General features: G+C 37.1%; 1 protein-coding gene across 3 annotated transcripts in view; it reads left to right on the top strand.

Annotated features, from left to right (window-relative positions):
- LOC148850580 (uncharacterized) overlaps positions 1–24612 on the top strand; it is a 53789-nt gene that overhangs the window by 23164 nt on the left and 6013 nt on the right. For all 3 annotated transcript variants that reach the window (XR_016099612.1, XM_088946700.1, XM_088946699.1), the window contains exons 6-11: positions 2729–2785; positions 6339–6459; positions 7115–7181; positions 7305–7346; positions 14312–14417; positions 16385–16495. Coding sequence is in view for 2 of the 3 variants with exons in the window: in XM_088946700.1 (XP_088802826.1) it covers positions 2729–2785; positions 6339–6459; positions 7115–7181; positions 7305–7346; positions 14312–14417; positions 16385–16495 (504 nt within the window). In the remaining variant the exon portion in view is untranslated. The remainder of the gene's footprint in view (positions 1–2728; positions 2786–6338; positions 6460–7114; positions 7182–7304; positions 7347–14311; positions 14418–16384; positions 16496–24612) is intronic.

Raw genomic sequence — 24612 nt, 5'->3', positions numbered from 1 at the left:
AAGCCATCATCAAGTGATATGATATTATGTCTCAACCAGATAGAAGTTGGTAGGTGGCGAATAAATGTGAAATAGTAGTCATATGATCAGAAGCCCCACAATCTATTATCCAAGGGATTTTACGATTACCTGAAATAGTAGCATGATTTGTAGAGGCACAAATACTTGAGTGTGCATAAGCAGAAGAGGAAACAATCTCTGATGGAGTAGGTGCTGCAGCTGTAGATTCCATGTGATTGATTATTTGGCAGTATTTCTCAAATTTAGCCATGGTGGCTGCAAGCAATTTCCCCCACAGACTTATCACCACTCGGCCCCTATTCACTCAATGAGGAGGTGGCAACATTTATATTGCCACCTTTTCCACTCTCATTCCTTTTATCACTATTTCCACAGAGTGAACTTGTCTCCTACTCCCCTAACTACTAACCATGGCATGGGCTTGAGATAGGGTCCTGGTCACTCATCTTTTGCTAGAACATTCTGTTTCACAATGGCATATTCAGGGTTGAGTCTGGTGAGAAACTTAAAAACCTGATTTCTCTCCACCAATTTCCTATTTGTATTAGCATTTTTTGTGCACCCCATACAATAGTCTCCATCAAGTCAATCTCCTGCCAAAGAGATTTTAGCATAGAGAAGTAAACAACTAAGGGCTTCTCCTCCTATCTTAGATTGTTCACATAATTCTTTAGTTTGTAGGCCCTGGTAACATTCAACTTTGGGAATAGGTCTTTGTGACACTATTCCACACCTCCTTCGTAGTATCCATCCACAAGTGGTGTTGGTTAATATGAGGTTGCATGGAATTTACCAACCAACCTACTATTGTGTAGTTCTCCTACATCCACTTCTCATAGGTAGGGTTATCTTCTGCAAGTTTCTTCTTGCTCTCGATGATGTGCCCCCATTTCCCTCTACTACATACGTGAATCTTTATAGATTGATACTATGCCAAAACTTGGTTCCATCCAACTTTATTGTGGTTTCTGTTCCTAATAGTCTCCATAGACCCTCCATGCCCAAGCCCAGAATTTGTGGGGTATTTTGTTTCTCCTCTAGTTTGCTCCATTGATTGAACAAAAGCAAATAGAAATCAAAATAGGGCACTACTAATCAAAATGGGAACTTGCTCTGATACCAAGTTGCAAAAACACACCTATAATAAATCTGAAAAATAGAAGAAAAAAGAAAAAGGAGGAAGAAGAAGAGAAGAGAATGGAAGAAAAGAGAAGAGGAAGAGACCTATTCGGTCCTCTCTCTCTATTTCTCAATTTTATTAAATATGTGCTGAAACATAAAGTATGTAAAGTTACATGAGTGCCCCCAGTTGGGTGGCTGACTTAAAAAACATAAAAAGAAGAAGTATTAAGGCCCATAAAGAAGGCCTACTACAGCAGGAATAACAAGCAGAAATAAAGCTATTCAAATAAATAAAACTAAGGCTTAGGGGATGGGTGGACTGGTATGGATCTAACTTTTAGTGTATATTGTATAAAAGTATAAAATATTAAAACATTGATAATATTTTATTAAACTGTATATAACTAAAAGTATTTCATAAAGGAAAATTAGGAGTACCAAATTCCATTTATTTCTAGAGTCTATCTTCTCGATATTCATTATGGATGTCTTTCAGCAACTGTGGTACTTTGGGGAGGCTGAACCCACTCCAGTTTTCTAATAAAACTTAATCAGAGAAGGGAAAAAGATATGATTCTCTCCCTCTAATAATTATTTCTTTCTTTCATTCAAAAAAAAAAAAGATATGATTCTCATTGGATCAGATCCCTATTTTTCAGAGTTTCACTGTTGAGTAGGGAGATCAATGAGTGCCTTTTCCTCAGATGTGTTTATGGAGAAGTAAATACTTCTGCAGACGATGTGGTAAATTGGGATGGTGGCACTAAAATGCCTTAAAAGTTGAGATCTCTGTAAGAGCTATCTAGCATGGTTAATACATACTACTTTTGGACAAGGTTGTCTCTTCAATGTTTTGAGGCAAATGACACTGGCAATGTTGTCCATTATTATGTAGTCTTGCTTGGTGTTCCTTCCTCTCTGGAGGTTTCCCTCCTGTTAAAAGGCTTTGCTGACATGAGTTGAAACTGTATAAAGTGGATGCACATTCTTTTTAAGCTCTGATATTTACTCTTCATTGTCTGTTCAATTTTACTTTTATCATATCAACATCTTCTAATTCTTTAGAAATTATTTAATGGCTAACCTAATTAAAAAGGACACGAATATGGAGAAAGCCATATCTGTTGTTTAGATCAATAAATAATTTTTTACTCTTATATTCTTGGTGTTTAACCTATCTATTTTTGGCTTGATGATGGTGGATGTGCAGTAAAAAACAAATGTGGCCATAGATTCTGATTGGATCAGTAAGCAAAATGTGAAAAACTTGTTTCTTTTGTTTGTCTTATCTGGATAATCTTATGTTTTGAAAGTAATCCAGAAACTGAATATTGTGCTTGTGTAATATTTTAAATTTTGTTTGATTTTTTTTTTTTAATATCTTGTTCATCATCTCTTAGCACTTTCATGTTTTTATTTCATGAAATTAAATGCCTTTAGGGAAATGCTTGATTACTTGTTCTGCAGACAATTTTTTCTACTTCCCCCTTAGTTTCCTTTTTAAATCTTTTAAATATAGAACATATTGAAATGATATTATTGTGGTTCATGCCTGTGTGTTAAGGCTTCAATTTCTTAATTTCAGTCACCTGTTGATGGAAAGCCAATGCTCTTGACACCTGAGGAGTCGATACAAATCCAAGTAGGTATATCTTACTTTTTTCCATTTTTGAACTGATAAATTTAAGAGGGTCTAAAACTACATAACTGGCTTTTCTCAGATTTGGTTACATGTTTGACTGATTGTTTTGTACCTGTCCATTTTTCTCTTGACCAATGGCTTTGCTGTACACTAACAAGGGAAGGAGTGGGGAGAAATTTCCTTGAGTTGGGGGAATCAGACCCAGGTTTTCGTCCAGGAGACTAGTTGTAATTTTATTTTCTTATTAAGAGTCAGCTTATGCTGTTGAGGTTCCCATTCGTTTTCATAAAGTGCTTTTGATTGTGAGCCACTGATCCATAAAAAAAATGGATAACAGAAAAAAATAAACTGATGCATGACATAAGCAAGTGAATGGAGTGATGATGTTCATTATGGGAAAAAGAATGGTTGCAGCTAGGGACTATTTTCTGAACTGTCAACCTTAGCCAAATCATCTTCAACAAGGGAACCTACCTCTTTTGCTGATCTATGTGATATTTGAGCTGAATGGCAAAGTCAACTCTTCCATTCAGAAATGGGATAGTCTCTGACATCCTCTCTTTGAATGGGGTGCCTCCTTGGTAACATAACTTGAATTGATTTTTACCTTTAACTTTGTAAAATGAAGGCCCCTACATATTCTTGTCCAAGCAAAATGGTAGCGTAGAATTTTTTGGATTGACTAATACCATCTAGCCTGAAAAAGAATTAGATGATGAACCTGCAGCTGCTTCTGAAAAAAAATACTAATCTTGAAAGGATCGAGATTTCTCAACAAACTGAATCAAAACTTGACTTCCTCCTCCCCTTGTTTTGATAGGCAAGTAATATTGTTAGTATAAAAAAGTTGTTGCTGTTATTGATAATAAAAAAAAGTATAAAAAAGATGTATTTTTGCGAAAAGAAGGATACCTTTATCCATAATAAGGATCCCAAAATGTGAGGATATACATTCAATACAAAAAATAAATGAACCCTGCATCATGTCTTGATCTCTTAGGCAATTCCCTAAACTGCTTTTGGATTAAACCCAATAAAAGAAGAAAAAGAGAAAAGAAGCAAAGGAAGAAGGTTGGGAAAAGAAAGAGAAGAAAAGAGGGGAGACAAGCAAGGAGAAACTGAACCAACTCTCCTCACTGTCGACCCAGCTTGTATTAACATTTTACTGGTTGCTGAAATGACAACAATACCCCTAGATAAGCTACTATAGATATAAGAGAGAAAAATAACAAGGAAAAGACAATAATGTGTCAACTAACTATAACAATTCTAACACTCCCCCTCAATCTGGAGTATATATATCATAAAGTTCTAACTTGTTACAAATATAATCCATCCTTGAGAAACCCAAACTTTTAGTAAAAATATCAGCTACTTGGTCTTCAGATATTAGATAGGGAGTAACAATTTCTCCACCTGTTACTCTCTCTCACAAAATGGCAATCAACTTCCATGTGCTTAGTCCTTTCATGAAACACTGGATTGGAGGCAATGTGTTGCGGCTTGGTTGTCACAAAACAATTTAATGGGTTGACTATTGTGATATTCATCTCGTATTCTCGTGAAGATGCTTCAACTAAACTAGCTCACAGGTAGCATGGGCCATTACCCTGTATTTAGCTTCAGCCCTACTCCTAGCAACCACACTCTGCTTTTTGTTCTTCCAAGAGACAATATTCCACACAAGAAGGTACAATAACCTGTTGTAGACTTCCTGTCCATTGGAGACCTTGCCCAATCTGCATCTGGCATTCTTTTCCTAGTCTTGGTCAAAATCAAATATTCTCATGCCCTTGGGTTCTTTCAAGTTTCAAACTAAAAGCTTTATCTATAACATATAAGTTGGTGTCTCACATAGCAATGGGGATTCCTGGAATATTCTTTTACTTGGCTCTTTCAACCAGAATACTATAGTATATTGCTCTATGAGCTTCGCTCTTTCACCTCAAAAGGGACCACAGGCCATCTTTGTAGTAACTCATATGGATGTGGTGTATCCGGAGCCTTCCCTCGTAGAAATAAATAGAATAGAGAAAAAAGTTTATTTGGTTATATGACAACTGATAAAATTCTTGTTTCCTGCATTTAACTTATTTACTCACCAATATGAGTTATTTTCTCTTCAGTTTATCCAGCGCAAGTATCACCCTGTTAATGTTTCCACTTGTTGAGTGATGGAGAAGCCATGCTTTTCGTATATCTTCATGCAACACTTTGTGTCCTCTATGAAGCTTCATAAAATGATCTACTGCAAACAAATGTTTGTCTTTGCTCCTGGTTCCACATGTATTTCCTCTAAGATCTTCAATAAAAGCATTAAAACATTATTTCTTGATCTCTCCTTGCAATGGTTGGTATCTAAAGGTGCATTTGGAAAGACTTATTTCTGACTTCAAAGAATTTATAAACTATTTTCTTCTAAGAGAGGTTCAACTTATAAAGCATTAGACACCTGTCATAATCTGCTTGGTTCACATCAACTGTTGTCTCAAAGCCCGGTCCTTTCCCCATTATCTGCCTTGAAGTAGGAACTGGGGATAAAATCATCATATGTTCTCCTAATTCATTTCCACACAAAACCCGGTAATTATGAGTAGCACATGAATCTCATCCCAAGTTGCGAGTGCCATATGATGACCATGTCCCTGGAACACCTTCTTCCCTAAACCACCATAACCACTTTTCTAGAAGACCTTTGTTCTTCAGTCGTAAGTTTCAAATTGTGTCCGCTTAGAAATGTAATTGACAAAATACCCGGTGCCACTTGACCAAATGTGTTTTTCTTCTTTCTTACCTTCCCATAAGAAATCCTTTTGAATTTTTCTCCATCTTCTTAGCCACTGATGTTCAAATCCAATAAAGTGATATGTAATAGATGCACATAATGGAATGCATATTTCGATGAGAGTGATCCATTGTTGATGGATGTAATTGCTTCCTCTGAGTTTGTGGCCCCACTGTCACAGATTCCATCTACAAGAAGAAGATATATTTTGTTCTTTTTTTTTATTAGTGTAGAAAATACATTTTTAAGTAACCTACTTACTTTTTTTCTTCAACTGCTTTGCTGGCATTTTTCTCTTTTGTTTGGCATGAGTTTCCTCAGGTCCTACCAAAATAAACAAGTATCTTTCAGATCTGTATTTGAAGAACTGTCACAGATTCCATCTACAAAAAAAAAAAAAATATTTTCTTCTTCTTTTTTTTGTTTAGTGAAGAAAATACATTTTTAAGTAACCTACTTATCTTTTTTTCTTTAATTGCTTTGCTGGCATTTCTCTCTTTTGTTTGGCCTGAGTTTCCTCAGGTCCTACCAAAATAAACAAGTATCTTTCAGATCTGTATTTGAAGAACTGTCATCGTCAAAAGTTTAATATTCAAATTAGAGTGGCATGCCTTCTAATGGTTTAATATTCAAATCAATGTGGTGTGCCTGCTATCATAAAAAGTCATGATTGATTTTGTTTTTTGCCCCTTGGCAATTTGCAGTCTTGGAAATTGCTACCTTTTATAAATTTCATGCATTTATTTGATCTCCCTACAACTTTTGCAGAATAGAATTGGAGCAGATATTATCATGGCCCTTGATGATGTTGTGAAAACCACCATTACTGGGCCACGGATTGAGGAGGCTATGTATCGCACTCTTCGTTGGATAGACAGATGTATAGCTGGTAATTATACAACATCAAAGATTATCACATATATATTTTTTTATTTATAGAGTTATAGTTGTTATTAAGATTAACTAGTTGGGACAAGGCTTAGATGATGATGATGATGATTAGGATTAACACTACAAGTTCTTGTTTTCAGTTTTATTTCTGTTTGACAACTATGCATTTATTGGCTGGAGTGTTTACAAATTTTAGCACTTGGAATCTTCTGTGGTAATGCGAGAAAGATAATAGGGAAGTTAGCTAAGAACAATATTTCCTCATATAAATGATGGACTGATAGTATAATCTAGAAAAAGAAGAGCAGCATAATTGAAAAAAAACATGAGTTAAGTAGCACATGCATTTGCACATGAAAGAGAAAAGAGAAAAATAATTGAGTATAAACAGATGAGAGGCAGGTATTAACCTAATGTTGTAAAATATTTTGATTTAACTTTTTGGTCTTACAGAGAAACCAATAAAGTATCAGTGTTATATAGTATAGATGATGTTTTTAAAACATCCCACTAAAATATTTATAGCAGTGGGCATAAAGATGGCTTCCCAAGGTCAAGTTTCCTAGATTCAATTGTCATTTATACATTGCTTATTTTTCCTAAACCCTTACCAATAATTATTTCTTTCTTTCTTTGATTCCCATGAAGGACAGCTCACAAGAGACCAAGTGAACAAAACTTGTTTGGGATTGTACAAGGGGGATTAGATCCTGTTCTCAGGTGATTGGGCACTTAATTTTTAAACACCTGTTCTTAGAAACAAAATTGTCTATCTCTATTGCACAAGTAAAAATTATGCTGGAGTATTGATTATATTTCTTTATCGTAACTTATTTTTTCCAGAGATAAATGTGTTAGAGGCTTGGTCCATCGTAATTTACCAGGGTATGTTAAATACTACTCTTGCCCGTTGCTTGTAAAAGTGCACGCTTGTCAGCATATATAGAAACTTTGTTTAAGGAACTTTTTAAGCAATCAAAATGATAGCTATGTATGTTAAAATCTGATAATATCTTTGTTGTTTATAAATCTCTGGTGCTCTATATTATTGTGGGTAAGTGTTTTCCCCATATGGAGGATGCACTCATAACATTCACGATGTCTACATATTCCTTATTAATGAATTTTTATGTTTTTTCAAGCTTCCATTGTAATTGGCAGATTTGTTGGGGATTGTAAGCCTTTGTTTTTGAGTCTTTGTTAGAGACCATCTATTCTAGGTTCAATTGCAATCCATTTTTGTTGTTTTTTGGGGAGCTTTCACCTCACAGCTCCTCCTGTTACTTTATAACATTTCTGGCTTTTCCTTAATGAAATTTGCTTTTATCTATCAAAAAAGTAATGTGAAGACTATTCATCTTTTTACCCCTCCCTAGGAGTGCAGTTGAATTTAGCCGAGCTGAACTTCGGCATGTCTTGGCTCAGTTCAACTAAAATACCCCTATATTCAAGTTCAAGTTCAATTCTACATCTATTCTTCAGTTTGAGTTCAGTTCAACTAAATATTCAATAAGTTCGAGTTTGGCTTGAAAGCTTGATAAACTAACTAATATATAGTATATTTTTATATCATATACATAATCAAGAGTCTATGAACAATTGTTATGCTGATGAATTTGATAGAGGATGAAGCTTGCTATTTTACTTTTGCAAAGCCTTTGGTTGAATTCATCCATCATAGAGGAATCTCCTTTAGAACCTTATAGAAATTCAATTAACATAGTCTCCCTCTTTAATTAATCCTTATATTGGGTTCTATTTGAGCTGTTTGCTCTAGTTAGACCTCCAAGCTAAGAGAGGTTTAAATTTTATCTTCCTAGCTGTTGATCCATCTTATATATATCTTCTTAACTAAAGAGAAAATTACAGTTATACTCTGTTTAAGTAATAAGTACCACTTACAAGAAAGACTAAGAAGCTTAATGCTGAGATGTAAAAGACTATTCTACTGTTACTAAATATACTTTAATACTACCTATCAATTTGGGGCATAAACTAGCTCTAGGATTTCGCATAAACTAGCTCAACACTTCCATAGCGAAGGATATATCAAGACAGGTAATAGGAGCCTCAACTGGTTTGGCTCCCAACAATCCTGTTTCATCCAATAAATCTAAAATATGTTTGCAATGTAATAAGTAATTCCCCACTTTGATCTAACTACTTAAATTCCCAGGAAATACTTTAATGGGCCAAGGTCTTTGGTTTGAAAGTGTTGTTGCAAGAACTGCTACAATTCACTAATTCCCTGCATATTACTACCTGTGCGAACAATATCATCAACATAAACTACTAAAATAATTTTCCTAGGAGTATTTCTGCTGAATACTGAGTATCAACGCTTCATTGTTTTAAACCAAATTCTTGCACCACAATACTGAATTGGCTAAACCATGCCCTTGGTGATTATGTCAGCCCATAAATTGCCTTATGTAGTGTGCACACTTTCCTTGTCTCCCTCCGAGCAGCATACCCAGGAGGTTGCTCCATGTAGGGGTGTAAACACATTGAATTCGAATTGAATTAGGCAATACCTGAATGCAAATCCAATTAGAAAATTTGATATTCGAATTCAATTTGATATCTGATGGATATTGAGAATCAAAGTTCGAATTCAAATTCAATTAAATATTCAAATATTTGATTCGATCTGAATTTGACCGGTTAATTAATTTAGGTAATTAAATATATAAAATAAATGTTTAATTTTTATAAAATATATAAATATATAAATTATTTACATAATTTAAATATATATAAAAATATTGATAAAAATATTATATATAAAATTATATAGAATATTTAAATATTATATATAAGAATTAAATAATTGATCGAATAGAATCAGATCATATCCAAATTCAATTCGATTACTTAAACAGTATGAATAGAATATCTGAATCCAACCGATTATTATATTCAAATTATTAAAATTTGATTCGGTTATGTCAAATCTCGAATTCTAAATCTGATTTTCAAATACTGTTGACACCCCTAGCTCTTTGTACACTTCCTCTCTTTGCTGAAGATTCCAGTAAAGGTGGCTGAAAAACTTGAGAAATTTCAGAGACTTCTTGTGGGAAGGAGTAGGGGGAGCAAAGGAATTGCATATGGTGAATTGGGTCAAGGTTTGCAAATCAAAAGGAGAGGGCGGTCTGGGAATTAGAAGAATTAGAATTTTCAACAGGGCTCTCTTGGGTAAGTGGCTGTGGAGGTTTGGGCTGGACAGGGAGAGGGAGTCTCTATGGAGGATGCGGGGTTTTTGTTGGAAAATATTGGTTGGTGAGGTTTGGGTGGGAATTGAAGGAGCTATGGAGCTGTTGTGGGGTGAGTGTTTGGAAAGGGATAATGTAGTTTAACCAAGACTTCAAATCTCTAGTAAGTTTCAAGGTGGGTGATGGATCAAGTACAAGGTTTTGGGAGGACGAGTGATGTGAAGTAGGGAAGCTCTCTGAGGTGTGCCCACAGCTATACTGGCCATCTGATCATCAAGTCAAGATTTACCAATGTTTTGAGCTGAGGGGGTGATCAGGTTATTTGGTGTCCTTAATTTAGATGACCTCTGTTGGATGGGAATTAGAAGAGTGCATTCAGTTGCTGGAAAAGTTACAGCAGGCATCAGTTTCAGCATCCTTGAGGGATGGGTTATGGTTGAAAGAGTGCAGAAATGGCAGGCTACTGTGAAATCCTTCTATCTGGCTTTGGTGAAAGATCAAATGGTTTCAGATCAAGTGGTTGGGGTCTGGGGGAACCCAGTTCCTCCTAGGGTGGAAGCCTTTGCCTGGTTGGTTGCCTTGGATAACTTAATAACTACCGATCACTTAATGAGTAATTTTTCAGCTTGGCCAATTACTGTGTTATGTGCAGCTCTGATGAAGAGACAGTCTTCCATCTGTTCTACACCTGCAGGGTTGCAATATTTATTTGGAAATTCTATTCTTCACTGTTTGGAGTCGATGTACTTTGGCCAAGATCAACTGATGAAATCTTCTCAGCCTGGCCAAGAATTAAAGGCAATAGGAGAGCAAAGATAATATGGAGCTGCATCTCTTTTGCTTTCTGTTGGGCCCTCTGGAGTGAAAGAAATAGAAGGCTATTCAAAGACAAGTCTAAGAACATTGAAGCATTGGTGGCTTTGGTTGGGAAGCTAGTGGCCGGTTGGGCTTGGGTGCTCCCAAATTTTGCCCATGTTAGTAAAGCAGATTTGGGGGATTTTTTTTTTTTTTGGAATATACTTGAAATTCAGATGTAATTCCTCTCAGATGTCATTGCCCAACTTGTCACCTCTTGGATTGTACTTCTTTCTTATTTTTTATTGAAATTTCTCTTTTTACTCTTAAAAAAAATCTACTCTCTTATTCTTTTATTTTGATTAACAAAGTTACTTGATCTGTTTCTGGAAAAAAGATGCTAATTTTAGGTATTCTTAAATAAATATATTGCATAGCAGATGTTTCTGGTGATAATGGAATCATTTCTATATTATTTGTGCGGGGATTTTATAGATGTGGAAGTTCCAATCTTCACTAATCCAATTTTTAGTATCAGTAGTTACAATATTTAATGCTTATTGGTTTTTGTCCCTGAAACCCTATTTTGCAATATTATACGGTCTTAGTATGTGTCCCAGTTCCGTTCTTTGGGTTCTTGAATTGTAAAGATTCAAAGTCTGATTACCCGTCAATCAATCTTTTCTCTACACGGCCTTATTAGCAGTTCAAATAAAAATAAAGTTCACCACTCAGTGCTGTTCCTGGCAGTTCAGGATCTTGGGAGGGGTGGACTTGATACAAACCTAATCTCTGGTATTATAGCACTGCTGTGCTGTCAGACTTAAAACCATTTTTTCATGGTTGTCAGCCTGAGAGTTTATCGTCACACCAGTTAATGGTCCTTTAGTAGTTCTAATGATGCCAAGAATTATTAGATGGCTGCATGTTGCTTCTACTCTGGTATGATGACGATGATGATATGAGAGTTTCTTCAGAATGCTGACTCCCAGTCCTCATGGAGTGCTCAACTAATCTCATGGGTCTGAGTTATTTAGTTTTTATTCTTTTGGAGTGCATCTTTACACACTTTCTATGGTCAAACTTGATTATTCTACCATTAGTTCATGAGTGTTAATATCAACAGATTCATTCCTAACTAAAAATGACTGCAAACCCAAAATAATCGTGCTAATTACTTGGGATATTCTGTACTCGATATTTCTACCCAACTAGTTGTCAAAGCTGGTTGGAGATTTTACCATTGAACTAACTCCATATTTCCCAGGCATTTACAAAGGTTTCTATTTTACAAATGCCAGGATTTCCACTTGCTACTGGTGAAAGGACTGGATTTTTTATTATGTATAAAACGTTGCATATATATTAGGGTTATGAAAGGCGTTCTGTTTAGTACCACAAAGAGATCCCTTTTTTTTTTGATAAATGACACAGAGATCCATTTTGATTAACTACTCTTTATCTATTACATGCAAATATCCATTTTAGGCGTCATATTTTTTAATATAGTAGTTATTTAGTTTAGTTGTTTTTTTTTTACAAATGTTGCATATAGTCATCTCTATTGTAAATGCGGAGGTCTCCAGATGGCTTGGTAAATGTGGAGGTCTGGCATATATCTTGTAATCAGATACCCATCTCTGTAGAAAATCTTGAGATTAAGCTCGTGGGTCTCCGCTTTAATCTTTGGAACGCGGAAACCATTGAAAGATTGATACAGATTCTGGATGGAGCATTGATTGCTTATAATTTTCAAGATCTGCACGCCGCGAGACTTAGAATTGCAGGATTGAAGCCTGAAGACATTCTTAGATGCATTAGTCTGCTCGCTGATGGTCTCTGGTTGAAGGTCTGGGTTTTGTTGGAAGCCAAAATGTCTCTATCGGCGAAATGCTCCAAGGTAGAAGACGATGACTTGCTAGAAGGATGGGTTACACATGGAGGGGAGAGGACAGACAACGGTTCAAACTTCAAAGACTATTGACCGAAGTTCAAAGTAGCGATTGCACGCGGGCTTGTTGGGAAAGAAAGACCTAATGAAGACTGCAGTTCGAATTTAATTGAGTTCGGCGCAATGTCTTATGCTGAGGCTAACGGGGGCGGTGCCACGTCACCAAAAGTTTTGGGACCACATAGTTTTAAGTATTCTGAAAGGTGGCCGGAACCGATTCGAGCTAAAAAAACGGGACCGAATGCAAGGCCTGGCCGGTTCAGCAACAATAGGTCATGTGATTATTTTAGTAGTCACGTGACTCGGAAGGGCCTATGAGGGGCTCGATACGATAGGGGACGAGTTGCCTCGTCTATTATTTGAGTAGTCACGTGATCAGTCTGAAGCTTGCGTAATAGTAAAGGGTAAGAAGAAAAATCAGAGGAAGATAAGAGATTACAAGAGAAAGTCCTTGTATATTCAAAACCTTTAAGAGAAGTGGGTCGATGGTGAGAAGTGCTCCGAATGAGAGCAGAAAATGTAAGGGAGAAACGTGGATCTGGGTGACCACCAAGTATGACAAGAGCGACAAGTAGAGTCTCATCGGTGAAATAGGCATGAATCATGCAAGTGCCCAACTAATTTAGCGAATAAAGAGCCTGATAGTTATACCCTGGGCGGTAGAGGTGCCAAGGTTTTTCGCAACTCTGCTGCGTCTGAAGTTTCATATAGGTTCCGGCAGGACTTTGGAAAGCTTGCTGTTTTGACATCGGGAGTGGATCTCCATGCAGGTTTACAGAGGCTGGAAGGCGGGGGGGGGGAAGGAGAGGACGTGTCTCTGTAGGTGACACACATGAGAGAGGTTGTGAGAATAAGGGGAAAGGGGAAACGAGTGATGGAGAAGGCGTGGGGAGTCTGGAGGGGAGCTGCGATGAGGATGGTTTTAAATCCGAGGAGGTGATGACAGGTAGATTGGGTGATGATCTGGGAAGTAGGAGCAAGCTTCATGAAAAGGAATAGAACCATATAAGCGAGGCGATAAACAAGAAATCTCAATAGCTTGAAAAATCTTAACGCAGTGCATGTGACGAAGATATTCTCCAGGCTAAAACTTGGTTTGGCAGGGGCAGGCCCCGTGAAAAACTACAAATGGGTTTATAGGAGGAAAAGATTAAGAGGAAGTAGGTCATCTGGCAATGAAAACAGAGGGACAATGACACAATGCCAGCCTGTGTCCTCTCATTCAGGAAAGGAGCAATAAAAGGACAAAGTGAGTGTTGATGGCTCTGCTTCTGGCGAGAGCGAGACAATGCAAAACAACATTGGCGTTGATAACAAGACAGGGTGTGGGGCTCTTCAAAACCTGGTGAGTAGAGAGGTCACGATTGGAAAGAGACTGGGTTTATTTTTCTGGGGTGGTGAGGAGTTTGCTAGAAGGGCCTTTGAGGAGTTTGAAAGAAGGAAAAGGGAAGAGAAGACGAACAAAGAAACTCATTGGGAAGGCGACAGGTGTTGGGACAACGAGGTCTCAAGCTGGGAGGATGAGTTTGCGGTGGAAGATTGAGGCTTTGGTTGTGGAGCAAGGAGGGTTTAAGTTTCTGTTTAGGGGTGGGTTTCGTTGCTTTTGCTCTTATGGGGATTTCTTGGCTTGTGCTTTAGATTGTTTTGAGAAAAAGCTTTAAGTTTCGCCAGTTTTGGTTTTATGGGTTTTAGTATGGGGCTTTTAAGATCTTTGTATGGTTCTTTGGGTTTGTTTCCTCTTCAGGTGATGTCTAATCACCTTCCTATTGTATTCTATTTTCTTTTTCTAATGATTTTTTTTCTTATTCTTCCAAAATAAAATCTGTACCTCTTTGTAATTGTGATTAAATAACCAGGGGGTGATTTAACTTAGTTTACTTCTGTGACAGCTATGCTATTGGTGGTCTTGCAGGCGGTGAAGATAAAGACTCATTTTGGCGTGTCGTTGCTCAGTGCACTGCTGCTTTACCTGAGGATAAACCACGTTATGTTATGGTGGCATAAGTTATCTTAAATATTGTTTTTCTAATTCAAAAACAATTTAATCTTCTTTTAAATATCTTCAAGAATCTCCAAAAATAAAAATAAAATAAAGCTGTAACAGTTTAATGAAGAAAGAGTGAGAGGAGAAATGAAAAGAGGGATAAAATTGTAGAAGAGATGTGAATTGATTTTGGCATGTATCCTTTCATTCATACACACACACATAACCGATGAACAAAAAAGAAAATAATAATGCAACTGGAAGATAACCATGACTGTCAATAGCCCCCTCATATAGCTTCATTAGAAATAAATAATGCAATCAATTTGATAACAAAACAAAAAAAATGGTCTTAAACATTACAGTGACTCCCCCTTAATAAAAAATTGTAGTCTTCCAAGAATTTCATGTACACATATAAGGCACAATGAACCTTGGTGCTCGAAACACTTGAACAATTCAGTAACATGCGTCACCAAGGATCTTCTACCAAAACAAATAAGCTCACAATCAACGGACCACTCAACCCCACAAACCAGTTCCAGAAGATGGCTGTAGAAATAGGAGGTGCTCTCTCCAGAGGCTGTGGAAATCTCAAAAATCCAAATTGCCCACTCTAGAACGACCCAAGCAGACTAGAAATACCTATATGCCAGAGTAGATTCCCCCAATATGATGTACAAAATACTCTTTTGGGTTCTTGATTTTTATCAAAGTTTCAAAGACTCCTCTCTTAATCGGAGTGCCAACTCTGTAGCTGTTGCGTTAGCCAAACAGGGGGTGGGGAGAAATCCTTTGTTCTGGGCACAACTTAAGGGAGATGGGGCATCATGGGGAGAGATAAGAGGTGTTATCTATCACTGTCTTTATTCTGTGCTTTTACTCATTGTACCTTTTATCATTTTCTTTATTAAAAAAACTGTTGTGGTTATTGATAAAAAAAATTAACATTCAAATAGTTCTCCAAAGAATCATATAAAACTAAGCAATTCAAGAATGAATAATATTTCCAGCAATTATTAGCCAACAGATTAGGAATTGACTCCCCAAAATACTGTAGGAATAGCTCCAATATAAGTTGGCCCTAAAATAGAAGGGAAAAGAGGTGGGTGCTTGCTCTCTACTTCACAAAAACCTCTCTATCACTTTTGACTTCTGTAGAGATATGCAAGTGACCAAACAATGCCAGATTGCTACCTAAAAAACAATCTTCAGTGACAATGATCAAGGTTGAAGCAAATCTTTGATTTTTCCTGGAATTTTCAGGCAAAATCTCTAGAATACTTTCTTAGGATAAAAAAATTCTATAAAAAATCCAAAGATTAGGAAATTTAAGAATTAAAATAAATAATTATTTTGTAAAAACAAAATTACCATTATATAGTAATTTATGAATTTATCATTTGTGGTATTTCCCATAATTAATATCTATAGTAAAATTATAACTTACTATTTATAGAAAAAAATCAGATCTAATAACAGAAACTCAAGAGGCAAGGATTTAGAATAGGGAGATGAGACAAACAAGCCTCATAATGGGGAGATCAGACACATGAAAGACTAAGCTAGAACTGAACAAAAACTGACCAAGAACAATGACAGTAGGGGAAACACCAAACGAACCTAAGAGTTCAGATATGATCATTATCAACATCTTCATCATCATCATCAAAGCCTTATTTTTTCTGGCATTCCATACCATCTTATTTTTCTGGTTCAAGGACAATGTAATTGTTTTTAAATTATCTTCAACAATCTGAAAAAAAAAAACAAAAAAAGAAACAAAAGTAGAATAAAGCTGTAACGATTTAATCAAGTAAGAGAGAGTAGAGAAAAGATGAAGCTTTCAACATTAAAAATTTTCATAAATGATTGCTGATCTAAAGCTAATGATATTGGATGATTCATTTATGATTTTTGTAAGGTATGATAATTTACTTTATATTTATCTTCCATGTCTGTGTATGCCATTTTCCAGGGTGTTGGTTATCCACTTGATATTGTAGTTTGCAGTGCATTAGGTGCTGACATGTATGATTGTGTTTATCCTACCCGTACTGCTCGCTTTGGCACTGCTCTTATACCTGAGGTAAGCCTTCTAAACATTCATGAAGCACTATAAGTTCCTTCTTTTCTGTCTGAATGAATAATGATGTAAATTTACTCATACCACCCCTCTTGAGGCGCAAATATAGCAATCCCTTTGTAGTCACTGGTTTGATTAGATGCTCCTTTTAGGGATTGGACTCCACTAATTATGACTATCATCATTCAAGTCTTGTCCAAATATTGATAGTTCATAGATCTTGTCCAAGGATTAAATCCTTAATGTATAAATATTAAAATCCTTTTCCCCAAATCCTTCACTATGCCTATTGACTCCTTTTTAGTTCTGTGAATTGTCTTATAATGCTATGTTATTTGGATTCTTCACTTTACCCCAAATCCCTGTATCGTGTCCAACACTATAGGTTTGGGCATGAGATACATGGATATGCTAAATACATGTTCACTTAGTTTTACAGACATCAACATAAATTACCAATTGATGGGTTAGAATGAATATTGTAACAAGGAGTTAAAGCTTGAGCATATGTAATGCTTAGCTGCAAATGACCCTTAGATCTCATAAAAATGCCAATTTCTATACATTCACGTATTAGGCTGCATTTGGTAAGATTACATTTTTGTACTGAAAATGAAAGTAAATTTCAATGTTCAGAGAACTGGACTAGGCATTGGCCCAGAAAAGGGAGAGGTTCATAGATGAGAGGTTCAATTGATGTCAAACCAAGATGACATAATATATATATTATGCACAATTATATAATCTATATATAATAATATTAACTATATACATGTATTCAAAATATATAATTATATTTTGCTATAATGCATATTTTTTATTTTAGTTTCAATTTTTTGTATTAAAAATTAAGATTTGAGGCCAAAAAAGGCAATTTTGGAAAAAATAGTGAGGCAAGGCTCCTTCGGCCTAGGTAGATAAAAAAACTATTTAGACAACTAAGCGCATAGTTATGGCCTTTGGAAGTTTGCACATAAGGTAAAATAAAAATGACAAAAAAAAACAGCCGGTTATACAAAATCAGGACCAGTTCATCCATTGGACCAGCTAGTTGGCCAACCAATTTTTTTTACAGTTCTGGTTTTGGGGGTATAACCAAACCATTTGGGGCCCAAGTCACAATTTAACTGGTCCAACAGGCTGGTCCAATCAGTTTTCTAAACATTGGTAAATTTGTTTTTTTAACATTATTGCATTCAAAATGGGGACAAAGTTTGCTTTCAAAAAATGAAAGCAAACTTTTTATTCAAAGTTGGTCAATGTAAAACGGGTAGATTTCAGTCTTGAACTTTGTGTTTCTACCCATCACAACCAAACACACTACAAAATTTATCAATGCAAAACCAAACCAAATTTGCAATTTTGTGAACCAAGCATATATGCATTTGCACCCTTATGAAAATAGGTTATATGCTACTGGTTTATTTGTTCTTTTTTTGGGTTACTGATACTTCACTTTTTATATATCATAATTGAATGCATGCAAGTCAGATATAACTTGCATGGTTGAAAATTAAATATTTATCATCTAATGCATGATGTGTTCATATATTAGCACTAAGTACAAACATTCTACTCTGTAAAGCACACAAGCATTCATTTGGTTGGTTTTTAAGACTATGCTTAGTATTGAATCTATTGATCATCTGCATCAGAAGGATGCAGCTTCTAAACAATTGTAGCATGTGCAACTCAGATGATCTGGTGAACCATTTGTTCCTTTCTTGCCCAAGTACTTCTTTTCTTTGGGATTTTGCTTTTGTGGCCTTTTCAGCAGTGATGGATCTGTCCTCTACTATTTCCATATGGAATGCATTTTATCTTTACTCAATTGCTCTGTGAATAGAAGAGGACCAACATTTAGGCAATGGTTCAGTTTACCATTTGTTGGGCAATTTGAAAAGAAAGAAACAAAAGGATTTTCAATAGTCTCGAGAAGCATTTGGTGCATCCATGGCTCATAGTTATAAGGAAGATGAAAGGGTGGGGGTATTCAAGGGCAATTTAGTAAAATGGGAAGGAAAAGGTATGGAGGGAGGAGGTGTAAAAAATGAGTTATTAGGTAGTGAAAAGTTGCGAAAAATGGGCCGTGTGGGCCTTGTCGCTTGGATTGCTGGTTTGGGCCAAATGGGGCAGGTGGCCTAATTGGAGTTAAGCCAATGTCAGCTAATTCACAAGTTTGAATCTATGCCCCATGGGCTGGCGCCCCAAAAACGTGTGGAACAGGATGTCCGTTAACTTGACCCTTTAGCTCCAAAATACCAAAGCAAAATTGTTTCCTCTCCATTCCCTCTCATCTCTCGACCTGCCCTGTTTTGTAACCTTGCTTGAACCCTACACCTCCTCCTCCTACTCCATACCCGGAGCCAACGCCGCTAACCAATCCGTCATTGACTGTCCTCATCTCATCTGTTCTCTCACATTTTAACTTTTTTTTTTCAATACAAAACCATAAAAGGGAAGAGTAGGCGATCAAGACTACAATCAGCCTTGAACCCTAATAGATTTCAGATTAGGAAAGGTAGAAGAAAAGTAAGAGAAAGAAAGAAAAGAGAGGAGAAGAACTGGAGAACACAAAGGTTTGAAAGAAGGGACAGATTCTAATTGACCTGCCGCCGCCACTCTCTTAGTATTTATAGGTTATGTTCAGTACATAGGGGAAAAGGACAGATCTGCCCTTAGCACTTACATGACAAATAAAGCAAATAAAAAACTGAAATAACAAACTGACTACCAACTAATACTAACATGACTGAAACAAATAATTACACATACTGTCCTACGAACACAGTGGGGACCACAGCTGTGGGGCCCACATCAGTGTTCTCTACAGGAAGGATCACCAAGGACCACTCGATCATTGTTCAGGTTATCAATACCCTTTGGGGGAGGTAGCATCGATAACCTGTTTCTAAAGTTATTGCCAATCATCAGGGTAGCATCAATAACCTATGTTTTTGCATCAGTACGAATAAGATTGCAAGCTTAAGAGGCATTGCAGCAAGCCTCCCCTTTAAAAAAAGAAACAATCAAAATGGTGTTTCTGATAATTGTCCCTACACCCTGCAGCAGCAGCAGCAGCATCCAACCAAGACTGACTAGTGGAATTTGGTTAGGTGGGGTGGTCGCCGGTGATCCTTTAGAAATAGGTTATCGATGCTACCCTCCCCTAGAGGGTATCGATAACCTGAACAATGGTTGGGTGGTCGCCGGTGATCCTTCCCTTCTATGGTTTTGTATTGCAAAAAAAGTTAAAATGTAATAGAACAGATGAGATGAGAAGGACGGTCGTTGGCGTCAGTGCCGAGGATGGAGGAGGTGTAGGGTTTAGGTAAGGTTTCACGAGCAGGGCAGGTCGAGAGATGAGAGGAAATGGAGGGGAAACAATTTCGTTTTGGTATTTTGGAGCTAACGGACGTCCCATTAGCTCCACATGAGTTCAAAGGGGGATGCATGTGGGAGGACATGCGGCAAGACCCTATTGTGTGGGACATTTTTGGGGCACCAGCCCATGGGGCGCAGATTCAAACACTTAATTCACTAAACTCTTCTTTGGGTTATGAGACTTCTAAAGAAAATTGGTTTATGGACGGTAACCCTCGTCCATTTTCTCCCCTTTCAAGTTCAGTTTGAGTCGTATGAGAATTGGAAGAAAATTTTCATGGGTTTGGTCATCCAAAGAAGGGAGACTAGTGAGGATGGGTGCGACTAAGTAATTGAGGGTAAAAATGGTAACAAGTTTTAAATTCCACACCTCAAGATCTCTTGATGTTTTAAGAAAAAGGAAGGAGATTTGGGAGTGGGTGAGTACAAAGTTCGTTCGCATTGATGACTTGTGCTCTTCTAAGTGTTAAAAGGATGATGTGAGCTTAGAGAAGTTTGACCCCCAAGCACTTTTATTGGCTACTGAAGAAGGCACTCCACAAGGCAGGGCTACTTTTAAGGACAAAACTTTGCACTTTGAGAAAGGTTTTTACACTGTATTAGATGAGGACCAGGGGTGATAATAAAAAACCGAACCCAACCAACAAAACCAAAAAAAAAATTCTGATTAACCGAACTGGTCAGTTTGGTTTTGGTTTGGTATTTTTGAAAAACCGAAAGTATCGATTTGGTTCTGGTTAACCAATATAAAAACCCGTGGTTAACTGAATCGACCGGTATATATGTATATATATTATACATACATTTATGTATATTATATATTCATATATATTTTATATTATCTTTATATTATAAATGAATATATATGCATTATATATACATAAATATATATTTATAATATATAATATATTATTTAGTATTTATAATATAATATATTATATGCATTTCTAGTATTTTTTGTTGGAGGCTACAGGGGTATATTTGTAATGTTGGTAAATTTTGGGGACTTGTATGTATTTATGGGAGGAATAGGGGCCTATGTGAAATTTTGATATGATTGGGTCTTCTGGTGTGTGGGATTAGGGTCGAATGAGAGTGGATATTTTGTTGTGAGTTTGTAGAGAGGTGGTTCTCATTGTGGATATTTTTTCCTATCTTGTGGATGTAGTCTATCGAGCCAAACCATGTTAAATCTTGGTGTTTTCTCTATTTCTTCCTATCTTCTTGATTTGCTATTTGATTTTGTGTTAGTTGACATTTTTTTATATATTTATATATTTATTTATAATATGTACTATAAATTAAAAAAAAAAACGAAAAATCGACGAATTGAACCAGTTGGAAATCAAACTGATCAACTAGTTAACCGCTGGGCTTCCATTTGGTTTCGGTTAGAGGTGTAAATCAGGTCGTGCCAGGCCCAACACGACCATGCGGGCTGTGTTGGGCCTGGGATTTTAGGTCCACGTGCCGGCATGGCATAGCATGACACGGGCCGGGCTGGCACGGCCCATATATATTATAATTACATAATAATATATAGTATATAATATATTAATAAAATATATTTTTTAATTTTATTGTACTAATTTATTTAATTATTGCATATATAAGCAATTTTATACACACAATTCATATAAAATTAAAATTTTAAGTTTTTTTGTCAATTTTTTAAATAAATAGCTTTGGCCCGATACACGGCCCAACTTGGCCCAAGGCTCGGCCCACAGGCCAGACCGGCTCGTGGCATGGCACGGCACAGCATGGGCCCACATGGGCTTGGGCCGTGGGCCGTGCTGGGCTGACCCCCAAATTTTTCACTAGGGAGGGCGGCACGGCCTGCACAAAGTGCGAGCCGCCCACTGGTTGTGCCCTGCCGGCCCGACATGGCCCATTTTACACCTATTTCTGGTTCCCGATTTTCCAAAAACCAGTAGTACCGGTCCGGTTTGGAAAATAGCCCCACGACCGTGAGAACCCCTAGATGAGGTAAAGGAAGGTAGTAAAAATGCTCTAGTTGAACAAAGACTATCAGCTAAAGAGGTGAGGGATCAGCATGGGGTGTTAGAGGAACGGATGCAAGGAGAAAATTCTGATGAGAAAGGCAATACAAGAAATGACTTGTACATTACTGCTTTGAAAACTAATGTCCTTTCCAGTGAGACTGGTAGTAAGGAACTATGTCAAGACATGGAGGGAGTTGCGAGTGACGTGGATCTTGAGCAGGTGTGCGAGGAAGAAGTGTTGAGGACATCGATCTTAATAGGAAAATTGGGGGTGGATTTAGGTAGGAGAAGAAGTAAAGGCAATTTGACGATTTCTCATTCTGATAATTTCACTGCAGGGGAGTTGAGAAAATTAAGAGGATCTAGCAATGGGCAGCTTGTTCATGTAACTGAAGTTTTTCTCATCTCAAGGAAGGGCTTGTTGGGGATGGTCCTTGCTGCAGATTTCAAGAGAATCTACAAGAGGAAGAGGTTGGAAGTCAATGCTAGAGGTCGGAATTCTTTGAAGGATAGAAGAGGCAAAGCAATTTTCTGAAGCTATTTGTAATTGGATTTTTGCATTGTTTGGGTGCAGGTGGATCCTACCTACAGGTGTTTGTCTACTGTTTGAACCTTCTTTTTTTGTGTGGCCCACAAAAAGGGGCAGAGCATGTGGAAATCTATCAGAGCAGCTGCCATATGGACAATTTGGGAAGAAAGAAATGCAAGAATTTTTCAAGAAAAAGAACGAAACATCCTAAGTGTCAAGGACTACATTTTGACAAGAACAATACATTGGTTGAGGACCATGGATTCCTTCCAATCCTTTTCCTTTGATGACCTATGGAGGAGTTGGTTAGTTGTGGCTAGGGGTGTCAATTGGACTGGATTTGGTCCGATCCAATGCAGTCCAATGTGAGTCTATTATAAATGGACCAGGTCCAATCCAATCCAATGAATGTTTTGGATCAATTTGGACCAGTCCAATTCAATGTCTGGACCGTCCAATCTATTCAAATTCATTTTGATTTAGATTGATTTCAACCCAAATCTGGTCCATTGATACATATATTCTTATCTTATATCAATGGACCAGATATTGGCTTAATCCAACCCAATCCAATATAAATTTGTTAACGACGGACCAGGTTCAATCCAATCTAATAAATATTTTGGATTGGATTGGTCCAATCCAATATATCTTATTGGTCCGTTCAATCCGTTCAAATTGATTTTGGACTGGATGGGGTCTAATCCAAAACCGGTCCATTGACACCCTTAGTTGTGGCAGCGAGCTTTTCTAGAAAGCATAGGGTTTTTGCTGATTGGGTTCCCTTGCCTGAAGGGAGTGCAAAGTTGAACTTCGATGGTAGTTAGGGTTACCCAGGACCCTCGGGAATAGGAGGGGTTTTGAGAAATAAGGACTGCAACATATTAGCTCTTTTTTCTGGTCCAGTGGGTTTGGGAGAGTCTAATAGGGCCAAACTTTTAGCAGCCCTACAAGGTATTCAAATTGCACATCAGCTTGGTGTAGAAAATTTAATAATTGAAGGTGGAAAGGCAAAAAGAAGGGAGTTTTAAAAATATGGTGGACGTGGAAGTTTAGGATGAGGTCAAATAGGAAAGAAGAGGGGGAAGGGAGATAGTGGGGAATAAAGTTGAAGAGCTCCCAAAGGAAAATAACATTGAGAAGGGGAGAGTGGGTATTGATTGTTTGGTGGATAAAAGAAAACAATTGGGGAAGGGGGTGAGATTTGGGAGGAAGGTGAAAGGAGAGAAGTAGAAATTGTTGATGTAGAGTGAGAGGAGGTTGGCTGTAGTGGCTGCAGGTGAGAGGAAGAGGGCTGAAAGTTTGGATGAAGTTTTTTTGTTGTGGATGCTTGGGCTTTGCCTATTTTGTCTTCTAGGATTAGTTTCAAGTATGGTTTTTGTTTCTTTTGTTTTTTTGGAAAGGGGATGTAGAGTTGTATTCGAGGCAGTTTTGTTTTGTCTTTGGGTGCTTTGTTCCTCCTTATTTTTGCCTGGAGGTGTTTCCTTAACACCTGTCTAGAATGTACTTGTTTTGTCTTTTAATGAATTATCTTTTACTATCAAAAAAATATTAGCAGTTTTTGGATGGATTTGGTGGATCATTGTTTTCTCTGTCTTAGCAAAAGAAAATGACAATAACTAACGATAAAATAAGGACACTAATTTTTCCATTTGGTTTTTAATGTTTCCTGAGGAAAGTTCCTGCTAAGCTACTAGAAGATGAAGTTGAGAAATAATCTGATCACCTCAATGGCCTAAATTTTGTAGAGGCAGTGATGCAGTAGGGTTGGAACAAACTATCATGAGCGAGCGAGCGAGAGAGAGAGAGAGAGAGAGAGAGAGAGAGAGAGAGAGAGAGAGAGAGAGAGAGAGATCCCAAGGGATCTTAGAATTACTCTAGGGTTTGTAGGAGTCACTCCATACAGAAAACTTGCAAGAGAGCTCTAATAAATCTTCTTTCATTCATTAGCTTCAAAAGGAAGAGAATACATCTATTTATAGAGTGATTTGTGTGGCCCGGAATACTGTTAACCGTAATTACAAAAATGCCATTCCTTGTCTTGTGCATCAAGGAACACAATAACTTTCTATCTATTAATGCAAATGAACTGAAAATTGAAAGACAGGCCCTACTAAACTAGAGGATCAAGATGTCATAGCCCAGGCCCCACACAGGACTAGTTAAAATGACAAAAATACCCATACTGTCCAAATATACAA

This window comes from Nelumbo lutea, chromosome 5, assembly GCF_056320005.1.
Source record: "Nelumbo lutea isolate HS-2025 chromosome 5, American lotus-T2T, whole genome shotgun sequence".
NCBI lineage: Eukaryota > Viridiplantae > Streptophyta > Magnoliopsida > Proteales > Nelumbonaceae > Nelumbo > Nelumbo lutea.
This window is presented reverse-complemented; position numbering and strand designations above follow the sequence as displayed.